Source organism: Bos indicus x Bos taurus, chromosome 18 (genome assembly GCF_003369695.1).
Source record: "Bos indicus x Bos taurus breed Angus x Brahman F1 hybrid chromosome 18, Bos_hybrid_MaternalHap_v2.0, whole genome shotgun sequence".
NCBI lineage: Eukaryota > Metazoa > Chordata > Mammalia > Artiodactyla > Bovidae > Bos > Bos indicus x Bos taurus.
Genome location: NC_040093.1, coordinates 41,668,400 through 41,683,701, shown reverse-complemented (window position 1 = coordinate 41,683,701; position 15,302 = coordinate 41,668,400). Strand labels below are relative to the sequence as shown.

The following is a 15,302-nucleotide window of genomic DNA, read 5'->3' as shown; positions in this document are numbered from 1 at the left end:
ATGCAGAGGCTAGGCCTTTCCTCTGTGGTGAATCAGCTTTACTAGTGTCCTCCATTTGGCCACAGAGGATTCTCTCTTCCATTTCTGAAATTTGAGCGTTTAGATTTCTAATTTTTATGAGACTAAGCCCCTAAAACACCTTTTGTTTTGCACTTTGAAATCTGTAAGCTCAAGACATCCTCGTATACTATATTATCTTCCATAATCTCCAGAGTAGTAAAGTATCTTTTATTTGCTTTGAAGATGAGACTGAAGTGCAGGGACTAAGTACTTACTAGAGTCACAGAGCTACTGGCGAAACTCAAGTCCCACTGTGGGGTCTTTTCCTGGTTAGCCATAGTCTGACTTATACCTTTTGAGATGATGATCTCTAGTTGGTGCTGGTTTTTCTAAAAGCATTTGCTTTTTATTTTTTAAAATCCTGTTTATATATTTTGGCTGCGCTGGGTCCTCGTTGCTACACATGGGCTTTCTCTTGTTTCAGCAAGTGGGGGCTACTCTCTGGTTTGGTGCTCGGGCTTCTCTTGTTGTGGAGCCCGGACTCCAGGAGCATAGGCTTCAGTAGCTGTGGCACCTGGGCTTAGTGGAATGTGAAATCTTCCCAGACCAGGGATTGAACCCGTGTCCTCTGCACTGGCAGCCAGATTCTTATCCACTGGACCACCAGGGAAGCCTGGTGCTGGTTTTAAATTGTATGGCATTATTTATTTTTAGGGACCCTTAAGGAATCATCTCATTAAAGGTCATTCTGTTGTTCTTCAGCCCGCAAACTCCTTACAACCTAAAAATATTCATGGACAAGGCTTGAAGGAGTCATTCTGCAGCAGGTTATCTTTCATAGTCCTGATCTATAGATTATAAACAGGTTATTTTCGCATTAATCTAATCCTCTTGTTATTGTCTCTGAGCTCAGAGAGGCAGAATGTTTTCCACAGGGTCCCAGTGCTTGGTAAGTTGCAGTGTGGAGTCTGAAACCAAGTAGTCATGGCCCTTTCTGCTATTTCAAACTGTTCCCCAGTGAGTAAACGCTGGATGAGATGAAAATTGTTCATAAAACATTAATCCAGGATAATGATACAAAGGATAAAATTTTTTATCCTCTTAGATGTCATTCGTGTTCAGCTTAGGGAAAAGAAAAGTGTTTGGTTATCAGTTAGTTCTCTATTTTGTTGCCGTATTTTTCTGTGGTGAGAGGATCTGAGTGCCTTCTAGAAGCCACAGCTTAAGTTCTGTTTTGTTGCTGAGTTTTGTTGTAGCTTTAAGTGAACGCTCTGCTTTCATTTAGAAGCTTGAGGATTCTGGTATCTGGGAGGATGCTTCTTGGTGTCCTTCTTCAGGGGATCTTCCCAGCCCAGGGAGCAAACCTGGGTCTCCCGTGTTGCAGGAAGATTCTTTACCGTCTGAGCCACCAGAGAACCCTCTGGTACATCAAGGCTCAGTTCAAATGCTCTCTCAGGAGACCTTTCCTCTCCCATGTCTGTTCTTTAACTCTTATTATATTCTATGTTTATATAAATCCTCTATTAAGTGAGAGCAAAGGCTGCATCTTAACCAGCTCTGTCCTCCTGTGGTGCTGTGGCAATCCCTTGAGCAAAGAAAAGCATCTGCTATTCTCCGTGAAGTGTCTGTTCTCAGTGAGCCTGTCAGTAGCTCCAGAAGTGAAAGAACTAGGAGCTCGACAACTATTACGCAAACCTATGGGCTGCCGTCTGTGGGGTCGCAGAGTCGGACACGACTGAAGCGACTTAGCAGCAGCAGCAGAAGTACTGTACCAGAATGATTTTCAGCATTATTAACATTTCATATCTTATAATTAGCAGTTACACATCTGCCAGTGCAGAGTCCTGTGATCACAAAACTAAGTCAGCTCCAGTCTCACTCTGACACTACTGTACAGTAAGACACCATGCAGCCTGGTGTTTTGCGTTTTTGCCTCTTCCCCATCTGGCCCCTGCCCACACTATATACTCTAGCTCATGAGTCATCTTTTCATCTGTGTGGTACAGAAATCTGCTATTCCTGAAATGAAGCCACATGGGCAAGTTCCAAGTAGTTTTCTAAACTATTCTTTGTGGACTGATTTTATATCAGAGAAGGAATCATCTGTTTTTGTAGGAATGTCCAGTTCACACAGGCTGAAGGGCCTGCCTCTGGTGTCACTCACTCTACGAAGAACCCTTTTAACAGGGTTTGTATTTTCTCATTCAGTTGTAATAGTGGAAAGTATATAATGATAGTGAAGAGAGATTGCAGCCAAAACTTATTTGTTGAGGAAATGCTGGTCTGGCATAGGCAGCCCAAGCTTTGTTATTTTTCAGTACTCTTTGGGAAAGAAATACACATTCAGAGGAGTTCGGGAGGCAAGCTATAAGCTGTAGAAAAGCCAAGTTCAAAATGTTAACAGCCTCTTTCTTGTCTGCATTTTTCTACATCTTTAAATGAGGGACTGAGATTATTTATAGGCTTCTTCCTTAAATACATAATTTTCCTTCTCAACAGAAATACTAATATGCTCTCAAAATAACTTTATGAAAATGCTCTTAATTTACATAATGGTTGACATGATAAAGGAAATCTGTCAAGGGGACTTGACCTTACACAGCTGTAGGGAGTGGCAAAGTCATCTAAATTTTCTAGTCTGATGCTGGAAGCTGAAGTGCACAGGACTGGCAGTCGCAAAGGATGTAGAGTTGGGAAGAACAAGTTGGAGCCCACCAGGACACATTAAAATCTGTCAGTTCTTGCCTGACCTTGATGGTGTAGGGGAGACCCTGCATCAGAGAAGTTGAAAGAAGAGCCAATGGAAAGTGGAGCAGTTGCAGGCGCAGACGCGGATTCACACTGAGCAAGTGAGCCACCAGCGAGGTTATTCAGTACAGTGTGTGTGAGGCACAGAATGACTACTGCTTCGTCCTGGCCCTCCGTATCTTGCACAGGAACTTGTGGCTCAGTCTAACTGGAAACCCACTCCAGTATTCTCGCCTGGAAAAATCCCATGGACAGAGGAGCCTGGTGGGCTATAGTCCATGGGATCGCAAAGGGTCAGACACAATTTAGTGATAGACTTTCTAACTGGAAAGAGGTTTTGGAATCCTGGGAAACGTGGTTCAGTCTAGCCAAATTGATACATTACACAGCACACAGAGGCTGCCACAGGCTGGTGGGATTCCAGGTGACCTTTATGTTTTTATATGTTGTGTTCTTCACAATGAACATGTATTACAGAGGTAATCTGATAAGAGCTATTCTCTTTGGGGGAAAAATATCTTCCTTTATTGAAAGGAATTATAAGAATTAAGAGATGACATTTTTACAGGTGAGCATCATAGTTTGTACCTGCAAGAAGTAAGTATAAAAAAGATGCCCATGTTGTAATTCCTCTTTTGCTGCTTAACAGTTGTCCACAGTGGCTCCAGGCCCTAAAAAAACTAAGATGAAGAATGAAATACTAAGGAAAAACAACTTCTTCATCACTGGGTACCTTCAGTGCAGAGAAGCGACCTGCAAGTTACATGATCCTTTGCAGCCTAAGAGGTACCGTAGGTGATGTAACTGACAGCAACATCACAGTCTGCCTCTCAGGGATTCTCTCCCCTTGGACACCAGAGTACTGTAGTGTATGGAAAATGTGTTGATAGGCCATAAGCACACTGAGATTAAGGAGAATGTAATAAGTACATTTTAATGCTTGTGTAGGATGCTAAGACTTAGACTCAGTGCTCCAGAGCTCTTAGATGTTACCTAGAACAGTGAGTCTCAAACTGTTTTCCATACTTGGCACACACCCGCTCAGCCCTATTCCTGGGTTTATGCCACTAACAGAAACATATTTTTATGTTAACAAAAGTAATATTACAGGATGACCTTCAGTGTGCAGGAACTTAAAAGGCAAGCTCGGAAATTTCAACCAACAAAGTAGTAGCTGTAATCCCACCTGAGTGTCACCATGCTATGGTTAAAATATTGTGGTCCCCAAACCAGTATGCACGAAAAACGGTTCCCACCATGTCAGTGGGAAAGACAATATATAAGAACCAGTTCTAGGTATTATTTTAGTTCATCTTTTAAAAATTATTGTTTTATAACAACCAATACTGAATATTAGTATAGGAAGTATGTAAAATTTATAAATACCCCATATAATAAACATACATGCTAAAACTTTTTTTTTTTACCGATTAAGGTGCAAGATCAAAAATTTTGAAACCATCAGCCTAAAGAAAGTGAAACTGTCTTCATTTAAATGCAAATTTTAGTACTCAAAGTTTTAGGAGATAAAAAGGACAAAGCTCAATGCTTTTCCTATTAATTTGTAAAATCCAAAATAAAAGCTACTGCAGTAGCTCATAATAAATGTAAAAAAGAAAAAGTTAACAAGGAGATAGCACTGGAATGGAATGAAAACAGCATCTTTCGATTAATGATGCAGTGACACTGAGCACCCATGCATGCACACCCATGCATGCAGGTGGCAGGCATCATACTATCCCCTTCAACAGTTCATGGGAAAAAGAAGATAACAAAGAGGACCGTCGCCTGGCAGTCCCACATGGCTTTAACACCTGGTCTCTTAAAGAAAGGCCAGTTTGACAGATGACCCTACAGTACTTGGGAAATGAAAGTCACACGAGATTAGAATCATTTGGCTACACTGGAGGCGCGACTCCAGCATGGAGCAGTCATGGGCACCTGGACACCACTGTGCAGGGCACAGCAGCCATCCTTGTCACTGACCATAAGTCTCTCGGGGCCACGTGGTTTCAGACCAGGCTATTTTCCAAGGGAATATATTAAACATTGTCTTAAGTCTATACAGTCCAGAGTCACAGTGAAACAAAGCCATGGGCAGTGAGAGGAAGCTACAGGGGCCCAGAATCAAAGGGGGTATGAGGTTCTATAATCCTCTAAACCAATGACATTGGGAAGCACAGAAACTAGTCATAAATTTATGACTCTCTCTCTCTCTCTATATATATATACACACACACACACACACACACACTTTTAAAAAAACAACCACTGGAAACATGGATGAAGCTTGAAGATTTTACACTAAGTGAAGTTAAGCCAGTCACAAAAAGACAAATATTATTTGTCTTCTGAGGAACACGAGTTAGTAGATACCTAGAGACAAAGTAGAACGGTGGCTTCCACAGGCTGGGGGAGGGGGAGCAGGGAGTTACTATTTGATCAGGACAGAGGCGCAGCTGCGGAAGGCGGGAATGTTCAGCAGATGGACGGTGGCAAAGGCTGCACGACCACGTGAACATACTTAATGCCACTGAACGTACACTTCAAAGTGGTTAAAATGGTACATTTTATGTATATTTTACCTCACACATTTTCTAATCACTGAAGAAGCCAATATGGAAAATGAAGAACTGAATGTTAAAGACAAAACCCTTTAAAAAAAAAAAATCAAGAGGTAAGTACCTAGCTCCAAGCTCAAGGTCTAAACCGATGACAATCATTATGAGCCCTACTAAAGGACAGTCATACACAGTTTTAAGAGCGCTGTCAAACAGGTCATCTTGTGGCTCTCCTTCATGCAACGTCTTAACTCTTACAGCTGGGCCAGTACTCAGGAAAGGTCTTTTTCCAGCTTTGGCCTGCTTTGTCATTCGTAATAGACAAATGAAAAGTCCCAGAAGCCTGTTCTGTTTGGGAAGCTTTTCTTTTGTTCTAGGCTTCGGTGGTTAATGTGCTTGACGAATTTCAGAGTTTCTCTGTCTCTGTAGACCAGTGCCAAAGAGTTGTTTTCTGGATTCACTGTTAGCAGCTGAAACAGGTAAATACAAGGATACATCAGAACACAGATGATTCTCACCTCTTTTCTTAAACAGATGTTTCCATATCAAATACTCAAACTCTGGTGACAGGGATCTTTTAAAAGATCCTTTATTAGTGCTATTGCTCTGGCTGTCAAGACGTATTCCAGCAAGCCCCATTCCAGTACATCCCCAGAAAGGTTTTACCTAATGCATCTAGGTTTTCCTACCTTCAAAGAGTCATGAAAATGTACCACCTGACTCTTCATTTACTTGGAATTTCTCAGCTGGGTAGAATGCCTAGGGATTATCCTTTAGCATCTTTACTGCATGCTGAGTACTTTCTGCTAGAAATTAGAACCACTGCCAGACAGAACATCATGGATTTATCAGCTAAAGACACTGGCAGAAAGTCATAAAAGTTGGGTCGCTGAAGAATGAAAACATTTTTAAGAACTAAAAAGGATGGTTTGCTATCAGAAGCAACTTACCTCTTCGTCTTCTCCTTTGGCAATGTAGGAGGTAAAGCCACCATACTCTGGCTCCCAGCCTTACAAAGGGCAAACAAACAGCATTCAGAAAGCTCTCACCGCAAGAGTTACATCATCTGTTTGAATCATTGATTCCATGCTGCTTAACACTGGGGGATCTGGGAGTTGAGTCATACCCAACTCTGACTTAAGAGCTTGAATTTATCATTCAACCAACACTGAGAACCGAAAACTAAAATATAAAATATACCTGGAAGGACACTTACATAAAAGCTCTGGGGGGTTCCTTAGGAATTATTATTTGGTCCATCTCCTATACCTTGGTCACGGGTACAAATAGTACTCTGAGCTGGAAGACTGAAATTCATGACCCTTAAGACCCTTCCAACATAGAGCTCCTATGATCTGAGATCATAACCAAGGCAGATAACTTGTGAATTGGTTCAGTTAGAGAGGGTCTCTCGGGAGCGACTGTCCCTCTTACCTTCACAGCCACAATAGAGCAGTAAGTCCAGGGCAAATTCAGTCTTGCTGTTGTCATGGATTAAAGTGTAGTGACCAGTCTTCCAATGCCTCAGTTCCCCCTGGCATGTGGGAACACTTGATTCTAAGAAAATCGTAACAGGAGGTCAGAAAAAAATACCTTGATACCACTTCTAGATTGCAAAAGAATGATAATTAGGAGCAGTACAGCACTAAAGAGAAACCATTTCTATAAACCTAAGCTGACCTGTGGCTCTATTATAACATTATATATAATGCATCAGCCTTATTATGAAAAAAAGTTGACTTTATTTCTCTTTACCATGAATTTCAGATGGAGTATATACTTTAGTTGCCCCCCACTCCATTTTTTAAAATAACGTTTAATTATTTAAGTAGAATTTTTTAGAGCAGTTTACAGAAAAACTAAATTTCCCAGAAAGTACAGTTCCCCTATCCCTGTCACACACAAACCCTGCCCCTCCCTATCAGTTTCCTCTAGTGTTACCATCCTGTCTTAGTGGGATGGTTACAGCTGACCAGTATGGAGAGACTAGTATTAACGGATTTCCACAGTTTGCAGTTAGGGTTCTCTCTTGGTATGTACATTTTACTGGTTTAGTGTCATGTGTCCATTCCATCTGTTTAAAAGATGATTAAACTTCCTTTGCTTTTAATAATTTCCTTCTACCTATTTGTCCAAGTTCAATCAAGTTTTTCTTAGGGTGATACTGGTTCTCAGCAGAAAGAAACCACTCACCTTCCGCTCCTTTCTGTTCTTGTGTTTTAGAGGAAGTTTAGGCAAAACCAATGGTATTTCTCTCTACCATCTGTACCACTGTTAGCCTAATAAAACTGTTAGCTGGCTGTGCTTCCTGCCCAGAATGCGCTTCGCACAGATCTGTCTTGTCATTCAGACCCGAGCTTCGGATGACAGAGCATCCAGACTGCCCTGCATCCACGAGAGAGCCCTGGTCAGTCCTCCACACACAGCCCTACTCAGGTTTCCTGCACCGCAACTGCCCTTATTTGACATCTTGTTGTTTGTGTAGCATTTAATCTCTCGCCTCTCCCCTACTACAATATATGGGCTCAGGGAGATCTGAGACCTTGTCTGTCTGCTTCTCCAAGTCCAGAAGCAGGGCCTAGCACAGAGTACATGCTTAAGAAATACCTGTTGAATGAATAAACCACTGAATTGTGAATACCTAATGGTAAAAAAGGACAGAACATAACAGCAGCTCACCTTTCTTTGCTTCGTCTTCCTCTGGGTCCGTCGGTCCCTCGCTCTGTAGACTGCTGTCGCTGGTGGCCGCCCAACTGTTCTCTGGCTCAGAAGAGCTGTGACTAGTCCCTTCTTCAGTGTTCTCAGCAGCAGAGACTGCATCTCGCTCCTTTTTGTCCTCAGGCTCATCTTCTGAAGGTGCCAGGAAGTGAAGCTTCAGACCTGTGAAGTTGGAGAGCAGCAGGAACATCGCCTCGGAGCGGAACAGCGCCATGCAGTCCCTCAGGATGTCAGGAAGCTGGCTCTCCTCAGCCTTCTCGTAAAACCTGTAGGGCAGCAACGCAAGGTGCTCATCAAGGTGTTCATCACGTTACATGGATGGAACATCACTCACGGGATGAGAGCTGATCATTAGCTTGGTACCTCTCTTCCTGAACCTTGGCATAGCTTACTGAATCCTAGTTTGTTACTTAGTGAGATCCTAGACTTCCCTGGTGGCCCACTGTCTAAGAATCCACCTTGCAGTGCAGGGGACACTGGTTCACTCCCTGGTCTGGGAAGATCCCACATGCTGTGGAGCAACTACTGAAGCCCATGTGCTCTAGAGCACGTGCTCCGCAACAAGAGAAACCACCACCACGAGACACCATTATGCCACTAGGAAGTAGCCCGCGCGCCACCACTAGAGAAAACCCGAGTGCAGCAACAAGGCCCAGCAAAGCCAATACATAAATGTTTAAAAACCTGAGGTATAAAAGACATATAACATTTAAAAAAACAGATTCTGTTAGGGTCTCCTACTGGATGTGCCTGAGAACAAAACATTAGGGCAAATGTCCTATAATTAGAGGTGAGCCTCACAGACAGACCAGGTAGATGCTAAATGCAGAAGTAAATGTCCTCAACGATGAGTTCTACCTTTTGTTAGGGGGACCTCGGCTGCTCCATTCCACACGTCCTCTCTCCAAAGCCTCACACACCTCTGCAAATTTCTCAGGCTGGAGAATGAGAAAATGAAGCAGCATTCAGCAGAACTTTCTACATCCCACACTGGTTGCTGCAGCTACAGCAGCTCTGCAGAATCATTCTGGCCCATTCCCAAAAGGGCCAGGTGACCTTCTTCATCCCTTTCGCATCAGATCCCCCAGTCCTGACAGGGTGAAGCCAGAGCAAAGGCTGGATAAATTGTCAGCATGCTTTAGCCAAGAGACCTGAGTGTCAATTTGGGCCATTACCTTATGTACCTGTATGTCTTATGTCAAACTACTAGACTTCTAGGAATCCTGCATTTATAAAACAAGGATCCTAATGCAGATTCTTTAATTCATGTGAGGAGAAAAACTGCATTAATGTAGTTATAACTAATTAAATTTATACACTATACATTATAACTGATACACTGTTATAATGAAAATGTCTATGTAATAATACAGATTCTTTAGGCCTCTGCTCATTCCCTTCATTTAATCAGCATTCTAAATTTAAAAAGTTCAGTATAGTACAAGAAACTAATTAATCTAAACAATCTCCATAAGAGGCTTTCATAAGTACTTGTTTAAATGCAGTTTCCCAAGGAGTGCTCTACAAACAGTAATCCTATCAGTTGTGAAACAAGAAAGGATCCTAAGGCAAGTTTACGTAAGTTGAATTAAATAGGATTAAAAAAGTTAATTTACTATAATACTTCTCAAATTCCTTAATATGCTATTATCTGCTATATAATTCCAAGAGGCAGGATGCAGTGTGTCTCAACCTTTTCTTAATGGAGGGACAACTCTTGGGACTGTGATTCCATGGAACCCAGGATCACCTGGGAAGCACCACACCTGTCTGCATGATCTCACTCAGCCCTCAGGACAGCTCTTCAGGACAGGCAAAGCAGCTATTATCCCAGTTTAACTGGTGATGAAATACAAGCTGAGACCTTTAGTGATTTGCTGAGGTCAGTAAAACCAGAGCCAGGACGTGAATATAGTCTTGTGACTTCTAACCTAGGTCTCTTTCCACTGTAAGCTGCCACCTCGTCATTCTCAAACATGTATTACTAATTTGTTAATTAGTAATCTTTCTATTATTTAAAAGTAATAGCACCAGTCATCAAAATGAATAGGGTGGGAACTACATACCACTCCCCCACAGTATACAAGTGTGTGAGTGAGACAGAGTGTGTGTGTGTGATTAAGAGCGTAGAGAACTGGGGAATAAACACCCAAGAGACTCAGCCTACTAACATGCAACTGGTACCAATGTTAGCTAGTATCATTTCATCATTTGAAAAGGATGATATAAAATTCTAACCAGGAACAGAACAAAAACTAAAAGCTCTCTAAGTGATGCCTGTTCACCCACCCAAGAAGCAAGGCTATGTGCCAAACATGGTATTGTCGGACAGGATTTGCTGGCCTACCTGAAGGAATTCTTTTAGGAGAATTTCAGAGCTTTCCTCAAATTCTTCTTGAATTTGAGCTTGGTATTCCATGTCAAGATAAGTAGGGTTGATCCAATCATACAAAATTTCATGCTGGAAAGGAGCAGCAGATGTGAAGGGTAAGTTAATAATTCCCTCTGCTTTTGTTCTGCCACCATGTCATACCAGTAAAATAAGACTCCATACTCCCAATTCAGGGGGCCTGGATTCAACTCCTGGTCAGGGTACTAGATCCCACATGCTGCAATGAAGACCCAGTGCAGCCAAATAAATAAAAAAGAGAAAAGCAAATGATATGCCACAGCTTCTAAGAAGAGAATCCCAGCAACAAGAATTTATCCTTACATCTTGTGGGATGTGAGGGCTCCGAGCTATGAGAGGCTCAAAGTAGGTGGGAGGCCTGGTCAGTGAAGGACCATGAAACCAGCCGCTGATGGACAAACGTGACTTTTCTTCAGACAAGACCTCAGACACCTGAGAGGACAAGACCAGCAGCACATCAACATAAAGATAAGGGGGGAAGATTACTAGCTACGGCCCACTAATTTCAGGACCCTTCACACTAGGTGTGGAAACCACCTGGCTGGGTAGTCCACCCGGAAGCTGCCACGTTTAGAAACTGGGAGACTGAAAAGCATGCTCTTTGGCACTTATGTGTTTGTGGCTTACAGTCTTTACCTGGTGAAAGGATACTGGAGACACTTCAAAGAAAACCAGTGTGTTCCACGAAGGGATAAGGGACTTGACAATCTGCTTCGGCTGAAAGTGTTCTGCGCCAGGAGAGAACACATCCATAAACGAGCTTCATCATCATTAACCACTTCCAGGCTGCCTTGTTTCCACCTTGACAATTCGCAAATTTCTAAGGGTAGCTAGATGTCCCCTTTAGATCCCCAAATGCCACCCGCTTCCATCTGTTTCTCTTAACACAGTTCTGCTAGGCGACATCTGTTCTTACTCCACCATGCATTACTGATGAAAGCTGGAAAAAGTTCTGAACGATTTCTGGAGTCAAGTTCTGGTGTCAGTCATTAAAAACAAACAAAAAAGGACCTCCTGGCAGATGGACTGGTCCTGGAGATTCATAACCAAGGGCGGCTGTACATGTGCTCTACACTCCCATGGCCAGCATTCAGAACCAGGGTCTGACTGTTGCTCATCTTAAATTAACCCCAGTTTATCTCTGGAGGACCGATTATTTTAAGCACAACCCAGAGAGGTGGCTGTCAGGGCTGGCATTCGATCCCCCTGTGGTTGTCAAGGTAACGGATGGCTTCCACCTCCTCTGACGAGAACAGACATTGCGTCTAAGAACTCAAAAGTGTCTGCTGGTGTTGAAGTGCACGCCTCTGTCTTACCATCAACGCTGAACAGGTCCAGGGTGCCCCCCAAGCTCGCATCCCAGGGAGGAACCAGGTAAAGAATGAAGGCGATCCGGCGCCCTTCCAGCTCATCATCGTGACAGAGCAGGGCATCTGTAACAGATGAGCGAACACCATGATGTCCCCGCATGGGCAATGAACAGCTGCCTGCCTCTGTGCTTATTATCAGTCCATCTGCTGGTCCTCCGTAATGGCAGCTCCTCCAGCTTTACAACAACACTAATTCTCCTTTTATAATTACAGAAATAAAACTGTCAATGTAGAAAACTCTAAAAACACAGAAGAACACACAGACTCAGGGATGGTCACGTCCAGTACTTTTCCAACATATATGTATTTGCCTTTTAAAAATAGTATCCTACAGTGGTTCTTTTGTCGACTTTTTTTTTTTAATTACATGGCAAATGTCTTTTCCATATCACTATAAACACCTGTCATCTCTTCCAAGACAAACCATGCAACATCACATTAATCCAAGTCTACATGCCAACCACTAATGCTGAAGAAGCTGAATGATTCTATGAAGACCTATAAGATCTTCTAGAACACATACATCCACACACAAAGATGTCCTTTTCATCATAGGGGACCGGAATGCAAAAGTGGAAAGTGAAGAGATATCTGGAGCAACAGGAAAGTTTGGCCCTGGAGTACAAAGTGAGGCAGGGCAAAAGCTAACAGTTTTGACAAGTGAATACATGGTCATAGCAAAAACCCTCTTCCAACAACACAAGAGACAACTCTACACATGGACATCACCAGATGGTCAATACCGAAATCAGACTGATTATAATTCTTTGCAGAGAAGATAGATAAGTTCTATACAGTCAAGAAAAACAAGACCAGGAGCTGACTGTGGCTCAGATCATCAGCTCCTTACTGAAAAATTCAGGCTCAAATTGAAGAAAGTAGGGAAAATCACTAGGCTACTCAGATATGACCAAAATCTAATCCCTTATGATTATACAACTCTCACATCCATATATAACTACTGGAAAAACCCTAGTCTTGACTAGACGGACCTTTGTTGACAAAGTAATATCTCTGCTTTTTAACATGCTGTCTAGGTTGGTCATAACTTTTCTTATAAGGAATAAGCGTCTTTTAATTTCATGGCTGCAGTCACCATCTGCAGTGATTTTGGAGCCCCCAAAAATAAAGTCTGCCACTGTTTCCCCATCTATTTTCCATGAAGTGATGGGACTGGTTGCCATGATCTTAGTTTTCTGAATGTTGAGTTTTAAGCCAGTTTTTCACTCTCCTCTTTCACTTTCATCAAGAGGCTCTTTAGTTCTTCTTCACTTTCTCCCATAAGGGTGGTGTCATCTGCATATCTGAGGTTATTGATATTTCGCCCAGCAATCTTGATTCCAGCTTGTGCTTCATCCAGCCCAGTGTTTCTCATGATGTACTCTGCATATAAGTTAAATAAGCAGGGTGACAATATACAGCCTACTCCTTTCCTTATCTGGAACCAGTCTGTTGTTCCATGTCCAGTTCTAACTGTTGCTTCGTGACCTGCATATAGATTTCTCAAGAGGCAGGTAAGGTGGTCTGGTATTCTGACCTCTTTCAGAATTTTTCAGTTTCTTGTGATCCACACAGTCAAAGGCTTTGGCATAGTCAATAAAGCAGAAACAGACGTTTTTCTGGAACTCTCTTGCTTTTTCGATGATCCAGTAGATGTTGGCAATTTGACCTCTGGTTCCTCTGGACTGCAAGGAGATCCAACCAGTCCATCCTAAAGGAAATCAGTCCTCAATGTTCATTGGAAGGAATGATATTGAAGCTGAAACTACAATACTTTGGCCACCTGATTCGAAGAGCTGACTCATTTGAAAACACCCTGATGCTGGGAAAGATTGAAGGCAGGAGAAGGGGAAGACAGAAGATGAGATGGTTGGATAGCATCACTGACTCAATGGACATGAGTCTGAGTAAACTCTGGGAGTTGGTGTGGACAAGGAGGCCTGGTGTGCTGCAGTCCATGGGGTCGCAAAGAGTCGGACACGTCTGAGTAACTGAACTGAACTGATGATTATACAGTGGAAGTGACAAATTAGATTCAAGGGATTAGATCTGGTAGAGTGCTTGAAGAACTAAGGACAGAGGTTCTTAACGCTGTATAGGAGGTGGTGACCAAAACCATCCCCCAAAAAAGGAAAGGCAAGATGGCAAAGTGGCTGTCTGAGGAGGCCTTACTAAGAAAAGAAAAGAAGTAAAAGACAAAGGAGAAAGGGAAAGATATACCAAACTGAATGCAGAGATCTAGAGAATAGCAAGGAGAGGTAAGAAAGACTTCTGAAGTGAACGATACTAAGAAATAGAGGAAAGCAATAAAATGGGAAAGACTATAGAGATTTCTTCAAGAAAATTGGAGATACCAAGGGAACATTTCATGTGAAGATGGACACAATAAAGGACAAAAATGGTATGGACCTAAGAGAAGCAGAAGATGTGGCAAGAATACACAGAAGAACTGTATAAAAATGGTCTTAATGACCCAGATAACCGTGATGGTGCAGTCACTCACCTAGAGCCAGTCACTCTAGAGTATGAAGTAATGTGGGCCTCAGGAAGTATAACTACAAAGCTAGTAGAGGTGATGGAATTTCAGCTGAGCTATTTCAAATCTTAAAAGATGTTGCTGTTAAAGCATTGTGCTCAACATGCCAGTAAGTTTGGAAGGCTCAGCAGTGGCCACAAGACTAGAAAAGGTCAGTTTTCATTCCAATCCCAAAGAAAGGCTATGCCAAAGAATGTTCAGATAATCATATAACTGCACTTATTAAACATGCCAGCAAGATTATGCTCAAAATCCCAAATGGCTAACAAACACATGAAAAGATGCTCAACATCGCTCATTAGAGAAATGCAAATCAAAACTACAATGAGATATCACCTCACACCTGTCAGAATGGCCATCATCAAGTCTACAAACAATAAATGCTGGAGAGGGTGTGGAGAAAAGGGAACCCTCTTGCACTGCTGGTGGGAATATACAGCCACAGTGGAAGATGGTATAGAGATTCCTTAAAAGACTAGGAATAAAACCACCATATGACTGAGCAATCCCACTCCTAGGCATATACCCTGAGGAAGCCAAAACTGAAAGAGATACATGTACCCTAAGGTTCACTGCAGCACTATTAACAGTAGTTAGAACATGGAAGCAACCTAGATGTGCATAAACAGATGAATGGATAAAGAAGTTGTGGTACATATATACAGTGGAATATTACTCAGCCATAAAAAGGAACACATTTGAGTCAGTTCTAATGAGGTGCATGAACCTAGAGCCTATTATACAGAGTGAAGTATATCAGAAAGAGAAAGATAAATATCACATACTAACAAATATACATGGAATCTACAAAGATGATACTGATGAATTTATTTGGAAGGCAGCAATGAAGAAATAGAGAACAGACTTATGGACACGGGGAGAGGGAAGGAGAGAGGGTGAGATGTATGGCAAAAGTAACATGGAAACTTGTACCATATGTAAAATAGATAGCCAATGGG

The 15,302-nt window shown here is 42.3% G+C and overlaps 1 protein-coding gene across 2 annotated transcripts in view; it reads right to left on the bottom strand.

Moving 5' to 3' along the window:
* Nucleotides 1-3,663: 3,663 nt before the first annotated feature.
* OGFOD1 (2-oxoglutarate and iron dependent oxygenase domain containing 1) overlaps nt 3,664-15,302 on the bottom strand; it is a 31,566-nt gene continuing 19,927 nt past the window's right edge. For both annotated transcript variants that reach the window (XM_027516513.1, XM_027516514.1), the window contains 9 exons: nt 11,754-11,870; nt 11,074-11,165; nt 10,741-10,869; nt 10,375-10,488; nt 8,886-8,965; nt 7,989-8,293; nt 6,744-6,866; nt 6,260-6,318; nt 3,664-5,779 (listed from right to left, as the gene is read on the bottom strand). In XM_027516513.1, coding sequence (XP_027372314.1) covers nt 5,618-5,779; nt 6,260-6,318; nt 6,744-6,866; nt 7,989-8,293; nt 8,886-8,965; nt 10,375-10,488; nt 10,741-10,869; nt 11,074-11,165; nt 11,754-11,870 — 1,181 coding nt within the window. In that variant the 3' untranslated portion in view covers nt 3,664-5,617. The remainder of the gene's footprint in view (nt 5,780-6,259; nt 6,319-6,743; nt 6,867-7,988; nt 8,294-8,885; nt 8,966-10,374; nt 10,489-10,740; nt 10,870-11,073; nt 11,166-11,753; nt 11,871-15,302) is intronic.